This window comes from Quercus suber, unplaced genomic scaffold (genome assembly GCF_002906115.3).
Source record: "Quercus suber isolate HL8 unplaced genomic scaffold, Cork oak 2.0 scaffold_27, whole genome shotgun sequence".
Lineage (NCBI taxonomy): Eukaryota > Viridiplantae > Streptophyta > Magnoliopsida > Fagales > Fagaceae > Quercus > Quercus suber.
The window spans coordinates 802,449-828,804 of NW_027069492.1; the positions used below are offsets into that span (position 1 = coordinate 802,449).

At 37.6% G+C, this 26,356-nt stretch overlaps 1 protein-coding gene, 2 long non-coding RNA genes and 1 other non-coding gene across 4 annotated transcripts; 2 read left to right on the forward strand and 2 right to left on the reverse strand.

The window, feature by feature from the left end:
- Positions 1 to 3,092: 3,092 nt before the first annotated feature.
- Positions 3,093 to 5,841, forward strand: LOC112003263 (uncharacterized). The gene is made up of 3 exons (XR_002881937.2): positions 3,093 to 3,398; positions 4,313 to 4,451; positions 5,401 to 5,841. It is a non-coding gene; the product is annotated as an uncharacterized LOC112003263 (long non-coding RNA).
- A 326-nt stretch (positions 5,842 to 6,167) lies between these two features.
- On the reverse strand, positions 6,168 to 10,851 carry LOC136065518 (uncharacterized). The gene is made up of 2 exons (XR_010627150.1): positions 10,560 to 10,851; positions 6,168 to 6,704 (listed from the first exon to the last, which is right to left on the reverse strand). It is a non-coding gene; the product is annotated as an uncharacterized LOC136065518 (long non-coding RNA).
- A 3,487-nt stretch (positions 10,852 to 14,338) lies between these two features.
- LOC112003265 (uncharacterized) lies at positions 14,339 to 15,025 on the reverse strand. Its single transcript, XM_024035450.2, has one exon. The coding sequence runs from the start codon at positions 15,023 to 15,025 to the stop codon at positions 14,339 to 14,341; it is 687 nt and encodes a 228-aa protein (XP_023891218.2).
- A 9,649-nt stretch (positions 15,026 to 24,674) lies between these two features.
- LOC112003262 (uncharacterized) lies at positions 24,675 to 25,808 on the forward strand. Its single transcript, XR_010627291.1, has 2 exons — positions 24,675 to 25,099; positions 25,307 to 25,808. It is a non-coding gene; the product is annotated as an uncharacterized LOC112003262 (transcript).
- Positions 25,809 to 26,356: the final 548 nt, after the last annotated feature.

Consider the following 26,356-nt stretch of genomic DNA (forward strand, 5'->3'; position numbering starts at 1 on the left):
GCGGAGTGCATGCAACCAGGGGTCAGATCGGCTTCTATTTTGTTTTCTTGATCATTTATTGTTTTAATTTTTTTTTTCTGTTCTTGATTTGCTGTTGTTGTTGTTGTTTTGATTTTAGATTTGTTGTTTAAATTATATCAATTTTATGAGAGCAAGAATTTTTTTGCTTTTATTGTTGTGGTTTGATTAATTTTAAGATTATGTTTTTGAGTTTATATTTTGATTATGCTTGAGATGAGAGGCGTGACAGTGAGCTCGGACAGGCGTGAGAACTGAGGGCTTTTTATCAAGGGTAATTTAGTAATTGAATGAATTAGCAACAGATACTTCTGGAACGCGCATTGGACTTTTTGGTTATGGACCGAAGCAGACCCATAACGCAAACGCGCATTTCTTCAGAAAAATAAAACGCCAAATTTTTCAGGAAAGTTGCATTTTATACTTACCAAACGTGCGTTTTGGTCTGACTTTTTTGAAAAGCCAACTTTTGGGCTTCAAACGCGCAAACAAACGGGCACAATATGGAGTAATGTAGAAAGAAATTTATAAGTGAGATTGCATTGAAAGGCAATAACTAAGGCCAAACTGGTCATTGTTGACACGGTATCATCTCTCTCTCTCTCTCTCTCTCTCTCTCTCTCTCTCTCTCTCTCTCTCTCTCTCATGAAAGCATCACAATTCACTAGTACTATAAATGCACTGTGAGGTTGTTGGAACTTTTAAAGGAAAATACAGCCATATATCTCATTTTGTAAAATGAAAAAACCACTAGCCGAAAAACCGCCAAAGGAAATGCTCTCTCTCTCACTATTTCTCTCTGTCATGTGGTCCACCTGATTTGCAAGAGATAGAAGATGGGTTTTAATTCAGGCATTCAATGAAGAGGTATTAATGAAATTAGTTGAGGAAGTAAGGCAAAGAAAACACGACGTTAATGGAAAGAAAAAAAAAATAAACAAAAAATGTCACGCACTCACGTTTTGTTTTAACAATCTGAGGATTCTGCAATAACTTTTAGACATAGGTTTTTTTTTTTTTTACTGTATTCTAAACAGTTTTTGATTTAAGGGGTCTTAATGAAAATAGGTTTCTTTCCTGTGCACTATAGTTAGGGTTTGGTGAGAAACCCACCAACAATTTATAGCTACAGACTTACATACATACATAAGTTTCATGGACCATAAGTCTAGGATTCCTACGCCAGTGGATCCTCCGGTGTATACTCCACTAATTAAGTTAGAAAGCAAAAGAGGTGGGGCCAAACTATCATTGAGTGCTGTGATTTTGAACACCCTTTCCAAATAACAATAAATATCAAAAAATTTAGTTAGTTGTCACGTTTCAAAACAATGCTGAAAAGTAGCATCTCGAGTGTCTAAAACTCGAGTTTTAAGATAAAACTCGAGTTTTTAAGTCTTGATTTGTAAGCGGATGGGTCTGATGTGGAAAAAAATCCATGTGAAACTCGAGTTTTAAAAACTCAAGTTCCAAAACGCCGCTATAAGGCTTTAAAACGTCACTATAGGGCTTAAAAACGCCACTATAGGGCTCCCTGAACCTAGTATGGGGTGATCACACTTATAAAAAAAAAATTGCAGGAAAACGCCACTATAGGGCTTTAAAACGTCACTATAGGGATTAAAAACGCCACTATAGGGCTCCTTGAAGTGTGGAGTGATCATATAAAAAAAACTTTGCAGGAAAACGCCGCTATAGAGCTTTAAAACGTCACTATAGGACTTAAAAACATCACTATAGGAACTCGAGTTTCTAAAACTCGAGATCTCTGTGGCATTTTCAGTCCAACTCATCCAGCAAAACACTCGCAAAGCAAGTCTTTGGGACTCAAGTTTTAATATGAATCTCGAGTTTCTAAAACTCGAGATGTTACTTTCGATTATTCTTTCAAACCTTACCTAACTTACTACATAGTTGCCCCTCACACTGCTAGTCTACCCATTCCCCCCGTGCTTTTATTAGCTTGCATAACGTCAACAGCAATAAGTATGGCAACGGATACTTGACCGCTGGTTGGAGTTGAACGTATATATTGTCCATTACTTTTCCCTTCTATTAACGCGGATAATTAATGTGTTTGATAAATATCGTTATGGTCCATATTTTCTGGACGAGAGATACTACGTCTACAACAATTTTACAATATTTTTACAACAAATCACATGTGGTTAGTTGTTATTAGTTGAAATTAGAAACTAACACTAAGATTACTTTTTTGCCCTAACAATAACAACCAATAACAACCTGCCACTTAAAATTTGTTGTAAAAATATTGTAAAAATGTTGTAAACGTATTATTTCCCTTTCTGGACTCATCATCATAGATTGCGAATCTTGAAACAAGGATGACACTTTTGACTGCACGCAGAAACATTCTGATTTTTTCAACAGCATCAAACTTTACGATTTTAGTATTTTAACTTTTAATAAAGAGAAATGCTACCGAATGTTTTTAAAGTATTAATTAATAATTCATTTAAAGAAAATTTTTATGGAAAAAAATCAATTAATGTTTTGACAGTTTTTTTTATTTATTTTTCATAAAAGTTGTGTCAAAAATTTTCTAAAATAGATTATTAACCAATACCCTAAGGATACTTATTAGCTTTAATCAAATGTAAATGTTCAATAAAAAGATGTCAGCAATGGTTGACAACTTATTTTTAAAAAAATTTACGAGAAAAGAAAAAAAAGTAATTAATATTTTGACAATTTTTTTCATTTCTTATAAAAGTTGCATCAAAACTTTTTAAAAATGAATTGTTAACCATTACCTTAAGGGTATCTGTTAACATGATCCTTACTGTCCATTTGAAATCTGCTTATTTTACTGAAATTGAAATTTTTTTATTGAAAGTACTGTATATAAAAGTAAAAATTAGCTGAAGTAGTATAGTAAGACCCATAAATAATATTAAAAAGTGCAATGAGGTCCATAAATAATAACAAATATAAACCGAAGAGTAAACATTCGGTCAGAGCGTGGCCTAAAACCAGTTTATTACGCCGGCCAACAGGAAGCTGCCACGTCATCTCTTTTTAAACAGCCCCCAGACCGAAGCTTGCCCGAACTCTCTCTCCTCTCTTATTTTTCTCTCACTCTCTCACTTCCACCAGGGGTTTTTCTCTCTCTACCTCCCTCTCCCTGACGCTCCTCTCAACCCCAACCGTGCCTCCAGCACAGCCGTTGCTCCGCCTCGCCAGTTTTGACAAGAGCGGGCTTGGTCTGTCGAATTACCCTGAAACCCACAAATCTCTTTACCCACTACCGCCCACACTATGCTCTGAAATCTTCTAAAAGCAGTAGATGGTGTCAATCAACTGCTTGTTGTTTGTCTCCGTTGAAGTCCGACTGTTCTTGGAGTGGTTCTTGAAGTCCGGTAGTTATTCTGAAATTCATTGTCAAAGAATCTATTTAGCGGCTTTGTGCGTGTGTTTTTAGTAATGGGAAGTGTAATGGTTGCAGAATTATGCTTATTAGTAGTTCTAAGTTTGGAATTTTATGAGTTTTAATTAAAATTCAGTTTTTATATTGCCTGCATTTTTTGTCTATTGTATCAAAATGTTTAAATCCTTGTAATTTGTATTCAAAGGGTTATTATTAGGTTCCTAATGATGAAAGTTAAAACCTTTGAACAAAAATCCAGTTAAATCCTTGTAATTTGTTTCAAACTCTCTCTTTGAACAAAAACCCAGTCGAAGTTTTGTAGTTTCAAACCGCCAGACCTGTCTCTAAAGTGCTAGGTACGTGTGGTTCTTGTTTTCTCTATGCTTTTCACTCCAATGGGTGTTCTGGGTTTTGCTAAAGATAAGATTTTTTTTATCAGTTTTTATTTGGGCTTTTCTAGTTGGGTTTTTAAACTAGGAAAGTTATGAATTTTCTCTATTAAGTGCTTCACATTTCGTTAATTCATTTATTTTGTGTTGGTGATTTTACTTCTCTTTTCTTCATTCTTGTTTTGGCCTCTTTGGGGGGTTTACAATTTATATCTCTGGAAATGTGTAGCTCAATGTTTGTCCTTTACAGCCCCAATGGCTGCGAACTTCATTTGTTTTTTGCTTTTCTTGTTGGGTTGTTTCCTTTTTCTCTTTTTTGTTAATAAAAAAGAAAACTTGCAGTTTCTGGGAATGTGCTAATTTATCTTTGTTTTGTGTTCCACTAAGCTATTCTGCTGGACTAGTGGGTTAATCTTTGCTGTGCTTTGTTTTGGTAACATTTTTATCTATTTTGCTTGGGGTTTTTGACTATGTTTTTCCTTATATTTCTGTTTGTCTTAAAAAAAAAAAATTGCAGGAAAATGGGGTTAATCTCCAGAAAGATTTTCCCAGCATGTGAGAGCATGTGTGTTTGTTGTCCTGCTTTGAGATCAAGCTCTCGACAACCTGTTAAGTGATACAAAAAACTGCTTGCAGAGATCTTTCCTAAGTTTCTTGTGAGTATCTTTTTCTGATCTGTTGCTTAAATGTGTTAAATTTTTAGTATTCCTATGGTTTAATTTCTGATAGTGTACTATAAGCCTATAAGGTGCTATGTGTATGTTGTGGTTGAGCTTACAGACATCCAAGGTAGCTAAGCCTTGATTAAGATTAAATCTAACTAGTGGTTGTCAATGTGACTATTAGAGTATGTAGTACAAGTGTCGCTGTGGCTTATGCTCTTATTTAACAAAAGTTAGTTGTAGTGCCATTATATTCCCATGACTAGGACAATATGCTTCCTTCTTTGAAGCAAAGAATATGCATGTCGTTTTCGCATATCACCCTTGGAATGGCTTTTTTTTAAAGAAAAGCTGGCCTTGACCTTCTCTACCATTTGTTTGTTTTGGAATGCTAGCCCTCTAATTGGATCATTGGATCTCGGAATAGGATCTGAAACTGGTTAATATGCTTAAGAATGATGCTAGTCTTTGAAGCAAATATGTGCATTGTCTCATCCTTGTGTGACATAAATGTGTCTATATTTTATCTTTCATTATCCTTCTTTCCACAAGTTTTTCTTTTTTTATTTGGTCAAAGAAAGCTTGAGTCTTTAGTCCTACTCTATCTTAGTTATATAGGAAATTAAATTGAGTTTAAGTATTATGAGTTTGATACTTAGCTACTCGAAGTGTCTCTTAATAGATCTTCTGCCAGGAAATTTAGTCTATTTTACTATTTCCACCTATCAATAACTAGAAAAATGATCAAAATATTTGGCAGGATGGCCCTCCAAATGAAAGAAAAATTGTTAAGTTATGTGAATATGCTGCAAAAACCCGGTTCGGACCCCTAAGTTATGGTCTCTAAATTTGTTGTTCTACTTGTGCGTCTCCCAGTAAAAGTGACTTTCATTGAAATTAGTGAGCCCAGTGCTGAATATTTTTTGTACTTTTTTTTAAACAGATTGCGAAGTATCTTGAAGAAAGGTGCTACAAAGAACTGCGAGTGGAGCACATAAAGTTCATCAATATTGTGTGGGAAAGGTTTACGAGACTGGCAGCCGAGGCGGAAGCTGCCAAAATTGAGAGGGACAATGCATAACGAACGGAAACAGAAGCATTAGAGCGGGAACGGATAGCCAAGCGCAGAGCTGAGAAGTATAGAGTCGCAGCCCGAACTGCTGAGGAGAAAGCACACAAGTTTAGGATTGCTTTGATTACGTCTTGGGTTATGATTGGGTTGTATTTTGTTGTTCTCGCATAAGTTCTACCATTAAGAAATATTGTAGAAATATATTTTTCTTTTTGGATACATGAACTTCAACATTAACCTTTAGCAGCCACTTGTATGATTCAAAAATTGTTTTGAATGGAAGATTTTGCTTGGGTATTATCTTATTCATTACACTTCGGCTTCAACTTGCATCCTTACAGAATTTGTGAATGCAAGTCTTAGGTTCCCATTGAGGGAAATAAATCATTGCCCATGACAGTATATTTAATTAGGGCTCTTGTTCTAATAGCCTTGTAATCAAAGTATACATTTCATTAAAGTTTTGTTCATTATTAGATAAAACTCTTGCATCAATTCATGACTGTATAGGCAACATCAAAATTGTTCAATTTGAAACATTACAAGAAATTAGAAATAAACATTACAAGAAATTAGAAATATAAATTAGAAATATAAAGGCACACAATCAATTACATTTTAGTAGTAAAACTATAATATAAAAAATAAATAAAAACTAAATTTTATTACATTCTTCTTGGTTTGTACTCTAAATCCTTGTAAAAGTTTTTGTAAATTGAACAATGAAACTACCCTAAGAGTCAAAATTATAAAATACATTCAATATTTCAATGATGCTTAAAATTAGCCTATTGACAACAAGATATGGCTTCAATACATCATGGAATGCTTGTAACAGGTTCTACTTTGAAAAAATTCAGTTACAACCAAAGGCCATCTTTGATAGAGCTACTATTTTCCTGGCAGAGTACCAAAACTTCATATTCTTAGCAGTTTTTATGTCAAGATTTATTCTTGCATTCCAGATTAGACGTAGTGGCCCATTGTTCTAGCTCCCTTTTTGACAGTTTCTCCACCATTTGACCAAAAAGCTGGAAAAAAAACAAGCACTCCATTGCTGCATTAGCCTAGGTTGACTTCAAGATACATGGTGCTTCAATTGATCATGGAATGTTTCAAAAGCTTTTCTCAAAAGATAAATTAAACTTTTGGCCAGTAAAGGCCAAATTTTTTTCCTATTAACAAGAAAACAAGGGACATATGGTCATTACTCCATATAACATTTCAGCCTCAGTCAATGAAAACATAAAACAAACTAGGCTATTCATATAATCAAAATCATTCCAATTTGGTTAAATGTAGCAATGAAAACGTGCACAATAGAGGACTCCAAATTAGCTTTTGCTTATAAGGGGGCGAGTCAAGATGGAAGTTTTTGCTGGAAATAATTTCTAGAAATACAAAGAGGAGCCACCCATGTCCAAAAAAGCAACACCTACAACAAAGGAAGCACTGCTTACAACAAAAGGAAGGTGGTGGGTGCTGATTTGGTTAGAGAGGGAGATGGAGAGTGAAGAGTGGGTTTTAGTCTGAAATGCTACTGTCGCTGGTGTATCAGAAACAACCTGAAACTCCTGAAATTAACTGGTATAGTCCATTATTTTAGGCAGCAAGAAACATAAGGTTGAGGTATACTGGTTTTGTTTTTGGTGTTAAAAATACTGGTAAAACGGCTGAATTATCTAAATTAGATATCTTGGCACATGGGTTCTCATGACTTTAGTGTTAAAGAAAGATATTGCTTGATAGAGGACAGAGTGCTTGTTGGATAGAAAGTTAACATGGGAAAATAAGGTGTTAGACCACATGAAAACAGAAAACAATCTAAACGGACAAGGTGAGCATCCATTGATTACCATCCAAGAAAAAAAATCAATTATGGGAGATCGTTTTCTGCAATGTCAGCAAAGATAGAGGAAAAAAATTTCCATATACTTCTTGGAGAATTGGAACAAATTTGTTTCACTAATTTGCACTGAATCATGTAAATTCATTCATGTGTTGGATGGAGGACTGAAATATAAACTAAAGATAAAATATATACGACTATTCAAGTGGGGGAACATTTTGGGATAGACCAAAAAACGGAAAATAGAAAATCTAAGAAGTGAGTATTGGCTAATTGCATTGATTACAGTCCAATGATATTCAGCCCCATGAGCAAAAAGTGAAAAATAAGAGTTCCATGTAAATGAATTAGCATGAATTTATTCCAGTAAATGAATTAGCACCTTCATAAAACCCACATACACATATGCATATACATACAAAAAAAAAAAAACTCCAGCAACCCAACATAAACTTCAAAAACCAAAATTTACCCAGTTCAAACCACAACAAAAGAAATCAAAAAAACACAATATCAATCTTATAAGCATAACACAGCTATAGCAACCCAACAAAAACCCACTTGTGATAAAGTAAAACAAATTTTGAAACTTTCAACACAATTGTCAACTTCTTCACAGCAAGTTCCAATTCAATATTCAACTATCATTTCCAAACTCAATCCTATCACATTGTACATCTAAAGCCAATTTATCTAACAGTCAATCTAACTTAATCAAATTAATCAAACATCCCTAATTCAAAAACCAAACAAACCCCAGATCATATCAAAACCCACCCTCCGTTCTCATCAAAAAGGAAATGCTCAAAATTTGAAACTTTCCGATGAAGCAAACAAAAAATCCGAACACCCAATTTGTAATCCAAATTGGGGAAAAGGGAAAATCATGAAAAACAAACCTTTGGATCGTGGCTCACGGCGGCTCCGGTTTGTTTCCAAGCTCCACGCACAGCTTCGGCAAACTCTGTGGCGATGAGCTCCTGTGTGTGGTGTGGTGGGGGTTTGGGCAAGCAAAGGACGGCACAACCCAGAGGAGACGGCGAGAACTCTATCTTCTTCGAAATCGTTTTGCTCCGGCGATCTGTGTGGCAGTGGTAGAGGTTCGGCGTGAAGGAAGCAGAGGTGAGGCGCGAGGAGCTTTTTTCTGAGGGCTGGGTTTCTTTCTTCGTTCTGTTTGGAGTCTGTTTGGAGAGGGGTTTTAAGTGTGAACTTAGTGTTCTTTCTTCGTTCTGCTCCGGCGATCAGGCTATGCGGTGGTGGAGGTTCGACGTGATGAAGGAAGCAGAGCTTTTGTCTGAGGGGTTTGCTTTTCTCTGTTTTCTGTTTTGTCTGAGGTGAATAACGTGAGCTTTGGCTGTTTGGAGTGGGTTTTAATAGAATTTCCACGTGGCGATGTTTTATTGGCTGGCGTAAAACACCTGTTTTACGCCAGCTCCTGATGCAATGTTTTCTCTTTCTTTTAAGGTATATATAACCTCTAAGGAAAAGATCCTCATCACTACCAAGATCCTCTTCAATTGGAATCTTCCTAATTATATCCTCATTTTCCACATTTGCATGTAGCGACCTTACACTAAAAGAAGCAATGGATTCATTGTCCCCCTGCATTTCTTAACCTATAACAAGTTAACAGACAAGACAAGACATGAGATATTGGTATGAAATGAAAACAACATTACATTTAGTTTTATGAATGATAAATCTTAGCTTTTAATTGCTAGGGTACCTTTTACCAACAGTTAACAGTCAATGAAAAACATTTTAAGGTTTGGCCAAATTTTACAATGAAACAAACACGGCTAAATGATGAAAATAATTTTCATAAAACATTTTACAGCGACACAAACAGAGAGTAAATAAATCCTTCCCATACAAAGAGACGCACCTTAAAAACAATTCATTAGATGATTTTATTTTCTTTAGTACTCCTCCCCTAAAAAATCATAATAACCCGAGACCCCACAAACTCCCATTCATGACCTGACCTCCAACTTACAAAAGGAAGGCAGTAAACAAAGTTGCTCAAGTGGGTTTCTAAACAACAATAGATACAAGTTCCAAATATTTCCAAAAATCTCTACATGTTAACCAACTTTCAGCATAAAATAGGTTTCTATACAACTTAACGAAATTCTTGAAGAAAGTAACCTAATTAGTTTTAACTACATCAGACTATTAGACTAGTACTGCAGTTTAACTTTAAAAATGTCAGAAATCCTTTGGGGAAAAAAAAAACTCTCTAAGGTGTTAAATGGCAAAGTCCCACATCAAAATGGTTAATACAGTCAGCATAACATTGTTGAACTCTAAAGATTCATGTTGGTTTTTTTTTTTTTTTTTTTCAGTGAGAATCACGTTGGTATATATTTTTGTATTTAGTTAACATAACATCTAAAGTAGCAATAAAACAATGTTCACATTCACTTAGAATCTTATCAGAGTATTTAAATAACCTCCTAGAAAAAATAAAATGCATATGCATCAGGATGCCTTTCAACTGTGAAAACCAAAACAACCAAATGTAACTCCAACTTCTGAACATCTCAAATAAATATAAACACTAGGGAAGAAACTCAAGAAAGTCATTGCAGTCATGATAAAAAAGCATGCACATATATAATGGGAGATTCATAAGCCTAAAAAAAAAAAAAAAAAAAAAAAAAAAAACTCCAGCAACCCAACATAAACTTCAAAAACCAAAATTTACCCAGTTCAAACAACAACAAAAGAAATTAGAAAAAACACAATATCAATCTTATAAGCATAATACAGCTATAGCAACCCAACAAAAACCCACTTGTGAAAAAGTAAAACAAATTTTGAAACTTTCAACACAATTGTCAACTTCTTCACAGCAAGTTCCAATTCAGTATTCAACTATCATTTCCAACTCAATCCCATCACATTGTACATCTAAAGCCAATTTATCTAACAATCAATCTAACTTAATCAAATTAATCAAACATCCCTAATTCAAAAACCAAACAAACCCCAGATCATATCAAAACCCAACATAGCATCTTTCATTAGAACAATACAAGATATGAACATACACTCACCCTCCGTTCTCATCAAAAAGGAAATGCTCAAAATTTGAAACTTTCCGATGAAGCAAACAAAAAATCTGAACACCCAATTCGAAATCCAAATTGGGGAAAAGGGAAAATCATGAAAAACAAACCTTTGGATCATGGCTCACGGCGACTCCGGTTTGTTTCCAAGCTCCACACACAGCTCCGGCGAGCTCTGTGGCAGTGAGCTCCTGTGTGTGGTGTGGTTGAGGTTTGGGCAAGCAAAGGATGACACAACCCCAAAGGAAGAAGAGGGCATGGCGAGAACTCTTTCTGCTCCGACGATCTGTGTGGCGGTGGTGGAGGTTCAGCGTGAAGGAAGCAGAGGAAGCAGAGGTGAGGGCATGAGCTTTTGTCTGAGGGCTGGGTTGCTTTCTTCGTTTTGTTTGGAGTCTGTTTGGATAGGGGTTTAAGTGTGAACTTAGTGTTTTCCACGTGGCAATTTTTAATTGACTGGCGTAAAACACTGATTCTACGCCAACTTCTGATGCAATATTTTCTCTAAACTGAATAATAAAATAAGTTAGCAAAGATAATTTTTTCCAAACAAATAACTAATTTTTTTTCAAAATCAAGAAATTTTTATTTAGTACAACTACGTTCTGACATTGCGTGGATAGAAAGCACTGCATTTAACCAAAATCAAAATTTCAATTGAGAAACACAACCGGGATGTGTTTTTCCCCGATTAATAGGAATTTTATTTGACAATATGTATGAAACAAATGAAACAAAATTACAATTAATAAACAGAAAGCAGCAAACTTACTTGCATTAATTCTGAAAAGGGGAATAGAATGGGTACAATTGCTTGAAATCTTTACTTATAGAATTCATTTATAGTTTTTTTGATAAACATTTCATTTATAGTTGATACAGGTGAATTCTTGTGTCTAGTATTCTTACTGAGAGGACAATTTCAATAGGGTGAAGTTCCAATTATTCTTAGGAAACAGACATCTTTTTATCATGTTTATAGATTCCATAGATTAGTGAGTAGCCTTATCTTTTACTCTACATCAATCAGGCTTATTTATCTCAAATGATTGCGTACTGGTGCTTTTTTCTTACTCTTCAAAATTTTATTGCAAAGTATTAAGCGTTTTGGTGAAAATAACCAAGAAAAATAAAAAGGAAAGCCAAAACGAAGATTATAGAAAACAATACAGAATTTCACAAATAAAAGTCGTATGACAATTACCAAAGTAGAATAGTACTCCCTTGTGCTATCCGATTTATTTTGTTGACTTGATTCCGTATCATGCCAACTTTCATTAAAAAAAAGAAAAAAAAATCATGTTAAGGGTCTGTTTGGATACCGCTTATTACTAAAAACTGAATATATTATAGTAAAATAATTTTTAAATATGTGAATAGTACTGTAAAACCCAATTTTAACTTAACATTTGCTGAAATCCGTATTTACGAGTCTCAAGAACAATTTACGGAACCCAAAAAAAACACCAAACACATGAAGTTTCTGATGATGCCGAAAAAGTCACCAGTGAGCCACAAGTACTTGCGCACTCGAAACAGCACCTGCACAACACAAAAGAGAAGACCTTGCAGAGAGCACCGGTGTGGTGCTGGCCAAGTACCCTCCGAAAGTCAAATCAGAACTTCTTACAACTCTAGAGTGCTAGAGAGGGATGAATTATGCGTACCTTGGCTAGCGAGAGTACTGGGGCTTTTATAGGTGGGTACCTTTCTTCGGCACCACAAAGCACCCGGCTCGCGTAATATATGGGCTTTTGTACTCTTTCTTCTTCTCTGACCAAGGCAGCGCTGACGGCTGCGGGGGAGATGGCCAGATAAAAGAAAAGCTCTTCTCTTGGCTGCGATGGACTTAGTAGCGGCGAGGAAGAGAGATAAGCCTTTAACTCCTCAAATGCTTGCTGACACTTGAATGATCTCTTCATTGTACGGAAGAAGGGCAAACACTTGTCTGTTGCCCTTGACACAAACCTATTTAGTGCCGCTATTTTTCCATTGAGGCTTTTGTACTTCCTTCACATTTCTTGGCGGTGCCAGCTCCATTATGGCTCGGATCTTGTCCGGGTTGGCCTCGATGCCCCTTTGAGACACCATAAATCCTAGAAATTTTCCCGCTGTCACTCCGAAGACGCAATTTTCCGGATTAAGCTTTATGTTGTAAGAACGAAGGGTGTCAAATGTTTCCCTGAGGTCTTCCAAGTGATCTTCCTTTCTTCGGCTTTTTACCAGCATGTCGTCAACATAGACTTGGACATTCCTCCCAATTTGATGTGCAAACATTTTGTTCATAAGCCTCTGGTATGTCGTGCCCGCATTTTTCAAGCCGAATGGCATCACTTTATAACAGAAGAGGCCTTAGCTGGTTACGAATGAAGTTTTCTCCTGATCAGCTTTGTGCATTCGAATTTGGTTGTAACCCAAGAAAGCGTCCATAAAGCTTAACAGCTGGTGCCGAGCTGTAGAGTCCACTAGAACGTCGACCCTCAAGAGGGGATAGTTGTCTTTCGGGTAGGCTTTGTTAAGGTCGGTGAAGTCTACGCACATCCGCCACTTCCCACTATCTTTCTTAATCATCACTACGTTCGCTAGCCAATCGGGATAGTAAACTTCCCTAATGAAACTTGCCTCCTATAGTTTGTAGACTTTTTCTGTTATGGCCTGATCTTGCTCCGGGGCGAACACCCTCTTCTTTTATCGAATGGGTGGGAAGAAGGGCGACACATTCAGCCTATGTAGCATAACTGAAGGGTCTATCCCTGGCATGTCTTCGTGGCTCCAGGCAAATACATCCCGATTACTTCTGAGAAAGGTCGTGAGTGCCTAACGGAGCGTAGGACTAGCGAGGGTTCCAATTTTGGTTGTTCGGTCGAGATTGGAGTCGTCGAGAAGTATTTCTTCAAGCTTCTCTACAGGCTCCGTCGTCGTACGGTGTTCTTCTATGTTCATAGCTTGGAGGTGGTCATCCATTTCCATCATGGCTATGTAGCATTTGCGTGCAGCCATCTGATTTTCGCGTAGCTCTCCCACTCCATACTTGGTAGGAAACTTAATCATTAAGTGGTAGGTTGAGGTTGCAGCCTTCCACGAGTTGAGGGTGGGTCGTCCAATGATAGCATTGTAGGCAGATGAGCAGTTGACCACTAGGAATGTTACATCCTTAGTGATTTGCTGAGGGTAGTCACCTACCGTGACGGATAATCTAACCATGCCCAAGGGGAATACCCTTGTTCCTCCAAAGCCGACGAGCGGGGCGTTTGTCGGAATCAATCGCTTTCTATCAATCCCCATTTGTTGGAACGCTGGGTAGTATAGGATATCTGCCAAGTTGCCATTGTCGACCGGCACCCAGTGCATGTTGTAGTCCTCTACCCGAATGCTTACAACAAGCACGTTGTCATACAGGTGGTGAAGCCGCCGCACATCTTCTTCGGGGCCTTCTGTCCGCGCTATCTTTGGCACAGTGACTGTCAGCTAGATGCTTTGGACCATCCTGAGGTAAGTCTTGCGGGCCTTCTTTGACGACCCAGTAGTTGCTGTTCCCCCTATAATCATTCTAATGTCTCCTATGGGGGGCCTAGGGCGCTTATTATCCCGTTGGCGGGGCTGCTCTTGAGGAGGTGGATCCGCGCTCTCCTTTCTACCGAATTTTTGCAATTTCCCTTACTTGATAAGGGCCTCAATCTGCTGCTTTAGGTCGTAACAATCGGCCATGTCATGACCGTGGTCAAGGTGGAAGCAGCAATATTTGTCCCTCGATCGCTTGTTAGGATCTCCCTTTAGCTTTTCGGGGTAGGTTAGGGCCTCCTCGTCCTTTATTTGCATTAGGACTTGGTCTATTAGGGCAGTTAACGGGGTGAAGGTTGTGAACCTTCCTCCCAGGGGCCTGGAGCGCCTTTCATCCCTTCAGTCTCCTGTTCTTGCCTTCTTCCGCCCTTGGTCTTGCTGTATGTCTTCTTGTCTCTCCCTTTTCTTGAGCTAGCAATGCGTCTTTAGTATTCATGTACTTGGTGGCCCTGTAAAGTACTTCTGACATGGTCTTCAGGTCATTCTTGTATAGGGAGAACAAAAACTTTCCCTTCTGTAGCCCATTCGTAAATGCCGCTACAAGTATCTTGTCATCGGCTTTGTCAATCGAGAGTGCTTCCTTATTGAAGCGGGATATGTAGGATCTCAGCGTCTCGTCCTCTCGCTGCTTGATGCTCATCAAGTAAGCCGTAGACGTTTTATACCTGTGTCCCCCAATGAAGTGTGCGGTAAACTGAGCGCTTAGCTCTTTGAAAGTGCTGATGGAGCCAGGCGTCAAGCAGCTGAACCAAATTCTTGCTGCACCCTTCAATGTCGTAGGGAAGGCCCTACACATGATTTCATCAGCTACTCCTTGAAGGTGCATCAAGGTCTTGAAGGTCTCTATGTGATCTAGAGGGTCCTTGACTCCGTCGTAGCTATTTATCTGTGACATGTGAAACTTATGTGGTAGGGGGAAAGAATTGACAGAGGCAGTGAACGGTGAGTCAGTTCGGTTAATGAGATCGTCAAGATCGCTGGACACTCGTCCCTTAAGGGCGTTCATCATAACTTCCATTTGTTCCTTTATAGTCTGTATCTCTGCGGCAACCGGCGGCGGAGTCACATCCGTGACGGATGGGAGGCTTACATTTTGTCACTCCGGTCTGCTTGGGGCATTACTACCCTCCGATCCTTCTTGATCTCGTCGCTCAGCACTGGTATCCTCCTGGTCCTCTTCCTAAGCACCATGTCCTCACTTCCGTCGTAGCTGTTCTTCCAAAATTTGGTTTTGCTTGGTGAGGCGCTCCACGGCTGTGGTTAGAGTTTGCACTTGTCTCTCGAGAGCAGATGGTCGCGGCTCGTCTTCGTGAACGTTGTTGGTGGTCGCCATTGATTGAGTAAGTACCATGCAACTCTTTGTCCGAGAAGTGCTTGCTATGACTTATAAATTCAGTCAAACTAACTTCCCACAGACGGCGCCAAGTGATGATGCCGAAAAAGTCACCAATGAGCCACAGGTACTTGCGCACTCGAAATAGCACCTGCACAACACAAAAGAGAAGATCTTGCAGAGAGCACTGGTGTGATGCCGACCAAGTACCGTCTAAAGGTCAAGTTAGAACTTCTTACAACTTTAGAGTGCTAGAGAGGGGTGAATTATGCGTACCTTGGCTAGCAAGGGTACTGGGGCTTTTATAGTAGTAGAGGGTTGACATCTCTTCCTTGATGTGGAAGTCTTTTCCTTATAGGAGTCTTCTTGGGTGTATTTGGCGAGATCCTTTCCTTATAGGGATCCTTTGAATAGCATAAATCGTGGAGGGCAAGGCATTTCCTTATATATGCAATCATGGGCAGCAAGTAAACTTGCATCAGGGTTGTCAGCTTATTTATTTCCTTCACCCTTACTAGCGTCAGTTTGTTGATGTCGTCAGCCTTTAGGTGTGTCTTGCGGACTCCCCTCATTGCCCCAATTTAGAACATCATTCGTTGACTCCTTCAAGAGGAAGCTGACGATTGTAACTGTACCCGTCAGCTTGATGGCTTTATCTACAACCGTCAGCTTTATACTTCATATAAGTAAGTACTATTTTTATCCTCATTAGTTTCATTTTTCGGTGCAATCCAAGCTCAACCTAACTATCACGTAGCTGTAACCAAGTAAAATTCTTGGTAGGCCATAGTTGGAAAAAAAGGAATTAAAAAATGGTTCGATATCCACACTCCGGTGAACAAAACTTCGACAAAGAGAATATAACAACTATTCAGCAAAATATATATATATATATATATATATATAATAGCTAGTCAAAATGGCCTTTTACCATTAATTTTTGAAATATTTGGCAAAAAAACACTGTTTCGGAAATAAACAAGGATCTACCACTTCTTCAAGTACTCGAGTTTGGTGAACTCGAGTACCCTATTTTATGCTTCTACCGTGGCACAATGACATGGCATTTGGGATTTAAAAATTCCGCTTAGTACTCGAACTTCAGGAGCTCGAGTACTGTTCTAGCCAATTAACATTGAGTATGGCCCCTGTTACCCACACTTAAACCAAGATCTGTTACCAACTCAGCTAAGCTTACTCTCTCATCTATCACTTTCTCAATCTCCCTTTCAATCTCGCTATCTCCCTCTCAATCTCGCTATCACTTTCTCAATCTCCCTCTCAATCTCGCTATCACTTTCTCAATCTCCCTCTCAATCTCGCTATCATCTCTCACACGCTGTCAATCTCCCTCTCAGTCTCGCTCTCGCTCTCGCTCTCATTCTTAGTTTGCCGCTCACCCTCGGTCTCCCTCTCGCTCTCGCTCTCATTCTTAGTTTGCCTCTCGCTCTCAGTCTCCCTCTCAGTCTCAGTCTCGATCTGACTCTCCCTGTTGCTCACGCTCTCTACTCTCACTGTCAGGCTCTCTACTCTCACTGTCGGTCTGCATCTTCAGTGGAATCACAAGGTATGTCTCCTTATCTCAATATTTGTTTGAGCATTTGGTATTTGTGGGTATTTGTGGGTCTTTGTGAAGGAGATGCTCTAATGATTTCTTTTAATAGCTTGCCAGTATGATTGATCTGAATAATTATTTTGCCATTCACGTTATACTTTTGCTTTTGAGGTAATCAGTAGAGGATTTGTTATGTGTCTAATTTATTTTAATTATTATAGGATAAGTAGTGACAGAGATATGTTTAATTTACTCAAATAAATTAGTTTGGATTAAGATTAGTTTTATTGATAGACAACCGTAAGTTAATATTTATGTTTATCTATTTGGAAGTTTGTCTTGTATAATTAATTATAGGATAAGTAGTGACAGAGATATGTTTAATTTACTCAAATAAATTAGTTTGGATTAAGATTAGTTTTATTGATAGACAACCGTAAGTTAATATTTATGTTTATCTATTTGGAAGTTTGTCTTGTATAATTCATATATTGAGAATGAATAAATAATAATCATGAATTTTTAAGTTACAAATTCTTAGCTAGTTTAATGTGGAGGTCTAGACTTCCTCAAAGTAGTCTCTTTATCAAATTTGGAGGTCTTAGTTTTCCTTGAAGCAACCAATGGAATTTGTGTCAATAATAGGGCTTCTCTCAATGTGATATGATTTCCTCTGTACATTAAAACTTAACGTTTTATGCTTGGATAGTATCATGGTAATATGTTGTCATGAATACATATTTGCTTTGTTACATGAAACTTTTTGAATTTCCACCTTTTGTGTTGCAATGATGTCAATGTTGTTTGATTTGCCACACATGGATAAAGATAATACTCCTTTCATTATTATTGGTTTAAGTGTACACCTTTATTATTGGACTTGTTGAATTTGGGTTAGGATAACATTTGCCGTTCTCATTTGGCACATTTAGCTTGTTTTATCAGTTTAGGATCTTAAGGGTTGGGAGTTTAGGGGTAGAAAATGATCATCTTATAAATTTATTGTAGTTGATGCAATTAGGAAGGAGAAAGGGTTTGTAATCACATTTAGTTACAAAATCCTCATATGCCTTAGAAAGTCATTAGATTCATAATTAGGAATTGGAATTTCTTAGTGTTTTTAATGTAAATGTTCAAGGTTGAAATCCGTTTTTTTCTAACTATCAAATTATCAAAAAATAGAAAAGTAGAACAACTCTCTAAATATTTCAAAAAATCTACTTTAAAATTGAAAGATTTGAGGGTGTCTTTAAGGTGCTATATATATTGTTTTTGATGACCCTTTAAAGTGCTATATATGATGATGCTTTGTACAATACTTATGAAACCTTAATTCTGCTAACATGGTAGTTGAATAAAATCTTACAGTACTGTTACCTATAAACCTCCAATACTGTCTCTTAACAATTCGTACTATCATCCAATAATAGACATACCACATACAAAGTTCATAAAATAAATTTCAGTACCCTACATGTACTACAAGTCATAGTACTAGTTATAATGTATGTATATATATCTGTTTGTTTATGATGTTGTCAAATTTAAAGTATCTACCAACATCTTTTACGTTTGAACACAAGACATGGTAAATGATCTTTTAAGGGATCACTATTTTATTGCTTCAACAATTGTATCCTTTCAAATCAAAACATAAAAGATAAGGCAAACAGAGATGACTTTTGTTTGGGCTAATGCATATGCAATGCGGGACGGACTCACTAGCTATGCTTTATAGAATGTGTCCAGATGAGGATGTATCATCTTAACTCAGTAGAACTGTAGAAAAGATTGAAGCCCACTCTATAAACCAAACCCGTGTTTGGTGGAATTTACTCCAAAGATCTTTAGGATCTGTTTATTGTATTTGAAAATATTAATTTATTTTGCAGCTAAATTATATATGTACAAATTTTTAAAGATTCACAATAATAATTTTACACAATTAATTTTTAAAACAAAATAAGCTAAATAAAAAAATTAAAAAAAATCATCCAAAGACAACCTTAAATATTGAAGGAGTGAAATTAAGTTATGTACAAATTGTTATTGGTACTAGGAGCAGGAATACTCTTAGAGCTCTTTGTTAATTTTGTGATATGGCCATCTGGGATAAGCTTTTGGGGCTACTTTAATTGGAATACAATTCAAGTATTACTTCTCAAAGTCTTATTCAAAAAACATATATAATACTTCTCAAAGAAGTTCTAAATATTTGTTTTCTCAAGGGGGTATATATATATATATATATATACCTCTAAACAAAATAAAAGCTAGAATGAAAAAAAATAACAATACAATAACATTATATTGATACTTTTATTTATTTATTAATTTGACTGATATGGTGTAGTGTGTTATACAAAGAATTTATGCTTCTAACTTGGAACATTATGACTAATTGACTAGCAAAAAGTGCAACAGTAGGCAGTTTCCTGGTTAGTGTAGTGTTTGTGAATTAAAGACAGGACACGGCGCAATCATAGCCGACCTGCAAGATTATGATCCCACAATCATGTTGTAACACGATTTTTTATTATGTTAATGAAGCTTATACTCTGATATGGATGTCCTTTCGGGGGCGCATATTGAATTTATTTTGTCTGCTATTCTACAGTTCTATATCTCGTGGCCATGTGCTTGGCTCAGTTAACTAATGTATATGTACGAGAGAGAGAGAGAGAGAGAGAGAGAGAGAGAGAGAGAGATGACAGAAGGCACTAGTGGCATACATGGATAGGCAGGTAGGTCTTAGTCCTAGCTAGGCATGAACCATCAATGATACAATGAATAACACAAATTGAGTTGTGACTTTTGCTGGGCCATAAAGTATAAAGTAATAAACGATGAAAATAGCTATATAGCATTTTTTTCAAACTATGTTGCAATTTATTACTGTTTCGGAAATATGTAAGGATGTATCACTTTTTGAGTACTCGAGTATGGCGAAATCGAGTTTTCCCTGGTACATTTTGTTTTTGTTTTTTTTTTTTAATGAACATTTTCATGTGTTATTATAGCAATCAGTCATTGTAGGACACAGTTAGCGTTCTCATTGAGGCCATAATGAGTAGGATGCTTGGACTATTAAAGTGAGGGTTGATTTTAATAATGTAGAGAGACTTTCATTTTAGAAATTTCTTCCATCTGAATGTTGCGACTTTCTCATTTATTTATTTAGGGGTGAAAATGTTTTATCGTGTATGCTGATGTATTCTATTTCTATTAGCTGAATATGCTGTAATCTACTTAACATTCTGAAGTTTAATTCTTTTTTTTTTTTTTTTTTTTTTTTTTTTTTTTATGAAACCAGTGAAGGCTGCATTAGATATATATTATTGCCATTTTCAATCAAATATGTTTATAATTAAAAATAAATAAATAAGAAGAAGAAGAAGAAAGTTTATGTATTTGAAGTGAATTTTCCCCTGATTGTTGTCACCAAATGCCAGATATGGACCCACATGAAGCGGGACCCTCTATACAGACTGTCTTGAGGAGGCAGGCTATGCATCGTTCAAGTTTGCTTTGGGATGCTCCTTTGGAAGGCGAGGTATGCACTTGTCCAAAATTGTAGTCAATATATGTAGTACAAAGAGTTTTGGCATTTAAGAAGCGTAATTAATACTAAGCTGCTTTGTTTGCAGGAAGTGCCAGGTGTACTGACTTGTTGTCACCGAGATAAAGGTCTGCTTGAAGATGGTGCAGTTTAGATCCACGAATTGCGGCTTATATCACAAATGTGGGGTTAGATGGGCTACTTTAGGTCCCACATATGGACCTTGACCATGCATTGATCATGGCGTTGGTGGAGAGATGGCGGCCAGAGACGCACTCATTCCACTTGCCCCACGGTGAGATGACCATCACGCTACAAGACATGGAGGTTATAATGGGGGTACCTGTAGATGGCTTGCCGGTGGTGGGATATACTGATACGGGCGATTAGGCCCACCTCTGCTACGAAATGCTAGGGCATAGGCCGCCGGGAAGAGACGTTGGTGATCGTCGCAAGAACACTAGAGTGATAGAAGGGTCGAGGGTAAAAGCCAAATGGCTTGAGGATCGATTTAGCAACCCTCTCCCAGCTGGCGCCACCGAGGAGCTTGTGCAGCAGTATGCTCGGTTTTATATACTGGGAATGTTGGGTGGTACGTTGTTTATGGATAAGTCTGGCAAACGGGTCTCAGTTATGTATCTGCAATTTTTCAATCCAATCAGCAATGGAAAGAAGTATAGTTGGGGTAGTGCAGCACTTAGTTGTCTATATAGACACCTCTGTAATGCATAAAAGAAGACAACCAAGCAGATTGGCGGTGCACTACTATTGGTGCAGTTGTGGGCGTGGGCGAGGTTTCCACACATATGTCCTGTGATGAGGCATCCACACCAGGCACTACCCCCAGGTCCACTTGCTATCAGGTATGTAGGATCTTAGATAGTTACTTCTTTACATTTCCGCATTAAGTTTTTTCGCATGGGAATTATGTAAGTAACTAATATGACTTTTATGTCTCTGTTGTTTGCTAGATGGAAAGGGGCTAAGATAACAACTGAACATGGAATGCACGTCCTACGCGCCTATCGTGTGTCGCTTGCTTCGCTACGGCCAATTCAAGTATCGTGCCTTACAAGTGGGAACCGTTTTGGCATGTAGTTGTTGTACTTACAATTTGCATATACATAAATAAACATTTTTTTTTATTTCAAAGCAAAGTTACATGTATTGTTCACATTCGTTACACATTTTTTATAATTATATTGTTAATATGGTTGTTTGCATCAGTTGGATCATTGTAGATTGTGTGGGAGCCATACAGAAATTATTTGGGTTCCCTTCCCGCATATTGTATAGCAGGCCAACACATATGGAGGTCTATCATGCCACTCATACATTTTTGGGTGGTTAAAGGCCATCACCCTGAACGTGTTCTCCGACAGTTTTGGATGAAGCAAGGCATACCACTCGATGTCGATACTTCAGTTGACCTTCACAAGATTACTCTCCAGGGCAAGCACCAAAAAAACTGGGCCCAAGAACATGCCACACATATTGCTAAATGGGCTGCGCACGCCACAATTGCCGATGCACCGCCCTTTCATGGGGAGATGAGCTACAATGACGAGTATATGGTGTGGTTTCGTCCCCGTATTGTTCGCCATATTACAAAAGAGATCTCGTACTGGGACACTTTGGTAAGTTTACAAAACTGTTTTGTTATAAATGTACCTTGCTTCGCATAGTTTAGATCAACCTACTAACACTACTCTTGTATACTTATGACCAAAGTTGAATCATAGTTAAGGATTATGGCGAAGTGCGAACCAAGGTCTGAGATCTACACCGACTGTATTAAGGCCTTGCAATCTGTTGAAGAGATTGGTCGGTTGACCTTGGACGATGCACGCGATGCGGGCAACACAAGTGAATCGGCTGTAGGGCGTGGTCGACAAGCAAGTGGACGTCAAGAGCGTGGAGGCCGTCAATCTAGTCAGCGTCCCACATCTACTCAACTTCCCACACCCGTGCCCACATCTAGTCGGCGCCACACACCCATGCATGACCACACCATGGAGGAAGCAAGTCAGACAACAGATGAGATGTGTTTGGACACTGGTTATGACATGGGCTCCATGGCACACGATGATGCGGGTCCGTCCCATAGATTTGCCCATGGGGACACATCTCGGTCCCTATCCATGAGGAGCGATGATACCTACCCACCCACATCCCCTACTACATCTCCATTGCCCACCACCCGTATGTCTCCCCCACTGACTACCAGCACTGCCCCTGCAGATGTACATGGTAGAGATGAGATGAGATTCATGCCCACCCCTGGTGCTGTCCCCCTTGAGTTTGTGCATACCGAGTTCATCCAGACACAGATACCCGCCCCCCTACCAAAGGCTTCACACATTCAGGATCGGCCGCGAAGGCCGCAACGGACACGGACACATCCTCCTGATTATGAGACTGGACATGGTACTATACTTCGATTCAATACTGATTACATATACATCTCTTTATAGTTAAATGATTTGCATATTAGTATTTGCTTGTGTTCTTTTCAGGCAAGGTGAGACCAGTTAAGGAACTAGTGAGGAGAAGAAAACGGGGATGATTTTCGATGGTCATGAATTAGTGCTGCTTTGGGCTTGCAATAGTATAGGATCTATAGAATAACTTATGTAAGTTATTTTTCAGTTGCACAACTGTATTACACTCTCCTTTATTTTGTCAGCAAAACTTTTGTCTACTATATTAATCTGTTTCTAAGCATGGTCAATTTGATCTAGTCCAACCGATACTGCCATGGGGAGGAGACACAGCTGCTAATTAATGATGGCCTGAAACTTGTATGAACTTTTGGATATATTAGATTGATTCCCACTCTTATTGCTATTAATCCTTGTCTGTTGTAGTGGTTGTATGTGCCTTCTTTGTTGCACATATGAGGGATTGAAATATGTGAGAAGCTTAGCTTTTTTGTGTATGATGTTCTAATTTTCTTTATTTTTAATTCACTGTTTTAGGTAAATATTTTGACTCATACTGCGGAAGAGAGACTGAGAAAGTGGCACCTTGAAAGCATAGAAAAAATGAAAAAGAAGCACTTTGAGCAAGACCAAAGGGAATTATTCTGAAATTTTCAAGTTGTGGAAGAAATATCTGGAAATAACAGTGGTGGGAGTGATGCTACAATTTCTGGAAATAATTTGGACTGGTTAAAAGCTTCAGGGGATGGTGCCATCTGGGACATTTTCCAGAGACAAGATGTTCCGAAGCTGCAGGAATGGAATAAGAAGCACTTTAAGGAATTTAGGCACCTCCATTGTTGTCCATTGTAGTAGGTAGTTTTGTCTATGAATTTCAAGTTGATACAATATATAATTTTTATTGCTTAGCTATATCATTATACCTTTTGGTTATACTGGTGGTGACAAAATTATTTGATGGTACTGTTTTCGTTTGGTCAATCAATGTGACACTGCTGGGGCACCAGTCCTTTTACTGATTCAAACGACCTTATGGAATGGACTTTTTAAAGTCTCTGGAAAAGTTGTTTTTGTAATTAAGAAGTGATGGTTAAGATTTAAACCTACGCATGTGTGTGTTTTTTTACTTCTATATATATATATATATATATGCATGTGTGTGTTTTTTAACTTATGTTAATATTTCGCTATCATATAGGAATTGAACCCTGGACATTTGTCCAAAATCTTGGAGACACTGTCTTCATTCCTGCTGGCTGTCCTCATCAAGTAAGAAACCTAAAGGTAAAGTAAATTTCTTTTATAATTTTTTGCCTGTGCCACCATTTTTTAGTTTTGGCTGAAAGTGTACAATGGTAGGACTTTGTGGTCTGCACTTCCTCATAATTAGATCATGTGTGAAATATAATGATTTCTATAGAAAGACTCAAGAGAATCATATCTCACTGACATTTATATTATCTGGATGACTATCTTACTAGGGAAAAGATAGTACTAGTATATCTTTTTTTTTTTTGCCTTCTATAAGTGTGACTGCAGAGTAGCCTGTATGTGTTCCTTTTTGAGATAATTGACCAATTAATGTTGTAAGTAACAGTAATCGCAGTGGAAAATCATTGAAAGTGGATGTTAAATTATAATCTGTTGCATTTACTCTTTCCTTCCTTATCACAGTCTATAAAGAAAATCATTGAAATCAATCCTTACATGTGCAGGAGCTGCTGACTGTCAGTTTTGGCACAGAAATCTGGTTCACCCTATGCTTATGGTGTCCTGGACAATGGAAGTATCAGAAAATGATGCTCCTGTTGCAATCAATGAGCTCTAGCTCAATTGGTACTTTAACCCCCATAAAGAGTTATATGGTTGATCATTGATGAGCTCTTGAATTCAAGATCCATTGGGGTGACTTACCAATTAAACCAATGATAAGATATGGGGGGGAGTAGCTTGAATCTAGTCTTTCATCTTATGTTTTCCTTTTCCTTTTACCTATTAAAAGAAAAGGTTGCATGTGGCTTACTGGAGAAAAAATTGGAAAATTGCAGATGATCCTTGATGCAATAGAGCAAGTTGGTGGAATTTATGTTGTTACTGCAGATCATGGTAATGCTGAGGACATGGTAAAGAGGAACAAAACAGGGCAACCTCTTCTTGACAAGGGTGGCAAAATTCAAATACTCACTTCTCATACTTGTCAGCCAGTAAGTTCATTGAATTCTTTTTATTTGAAACACCCAAGTAATGATATACTTTTTTTTGGGCTTTACAGATTGCACTCTGCACCTAGGATTTTTTATTGTTATTGGCTGTTACTTTATCAGTCAACATCGTTGTTATTACTATTAACTAGATGGATGTTGCTTCTCAAGTTCTAAAACATTGTATATTTGTTTTTTCTCTTTATTTAGGTGCCAATTGCAATTGGAGGTCCTAGATTAGCACCTGGTTGCAGATTCCGTAGGGATATTCCTACTGGTGGGCTTGCCAATGTTGCTGCAACTATTATGAATCTCCATGGATTTGAGGCCTGACTAAATTTCATACTGAATCTGTGCTACAGAAAGGATTTGGAAATTTATGAAATTTTGTTGCTGCAGAAGGAATGTAAAAATATGTGCCTCTGCTTTGAAGTGTAAAACTACCACATAAATATGAAAATGAGAGCGTATTGGTTTGTAATTAGTCCAAGGATCATTTTGTGTTGATTTGTAGATTGTGTGAATGTGAGATCAGAAGTTTTAGGGCTTTTGAGTGTATTTCTATTTTTGGTTATAGGGTATTAATGAGTGAATTTGAGTGTGAGAAAGTGCATTGCAATTGTTTAAAATTATGATGATCCAATTGTTGACAGATTCATTTTTACTTTGGAATGATAATTGATAACCGTCATGATAATTCGATATTTTCGAAGGGCAAGTTATATGGTCTGTTTGGTTAGACATTTTGGCAGTTTGCATTTGCATTTGGTTACTGATTTTCCTGGGGACCTAGAACTTCCACGTCAATATATATAAGCAATTGTGGCTCTGCCATTATGGTTGCCAAGTGCCATTATGGTTGGCACTTCCCTCTATTACCAAGGGAGAAGCATTAAGTCATGCTGGATAGGAGATCATATATAATTTTATTGATTTGTTGCCCTTTTACATTTTTTTATTGGTTGATCTGTTGCCACAACATTAGGCCAACTAATCTCGGCCCCATTTGCTGCCTACGTCCCTCAAAATAATAAGCTGAAAATAGCTTTGATAAGGAGGATTAATAACTTTAGAGAGACAATTTTAAAAATCTTTCGCATTCTAAACTTTTTGTCCTAAAAATCAAATTTCCCAGTTGTAATACCTACGAATTCTCAGCCTTTCCAGAAATGCCATCAAATTGCAACTCCCAATATTTTCAGGCATCAATATTTCACGAGCATTATGGATTTCTGATGGAAACCACTTGATTTCTTGCTA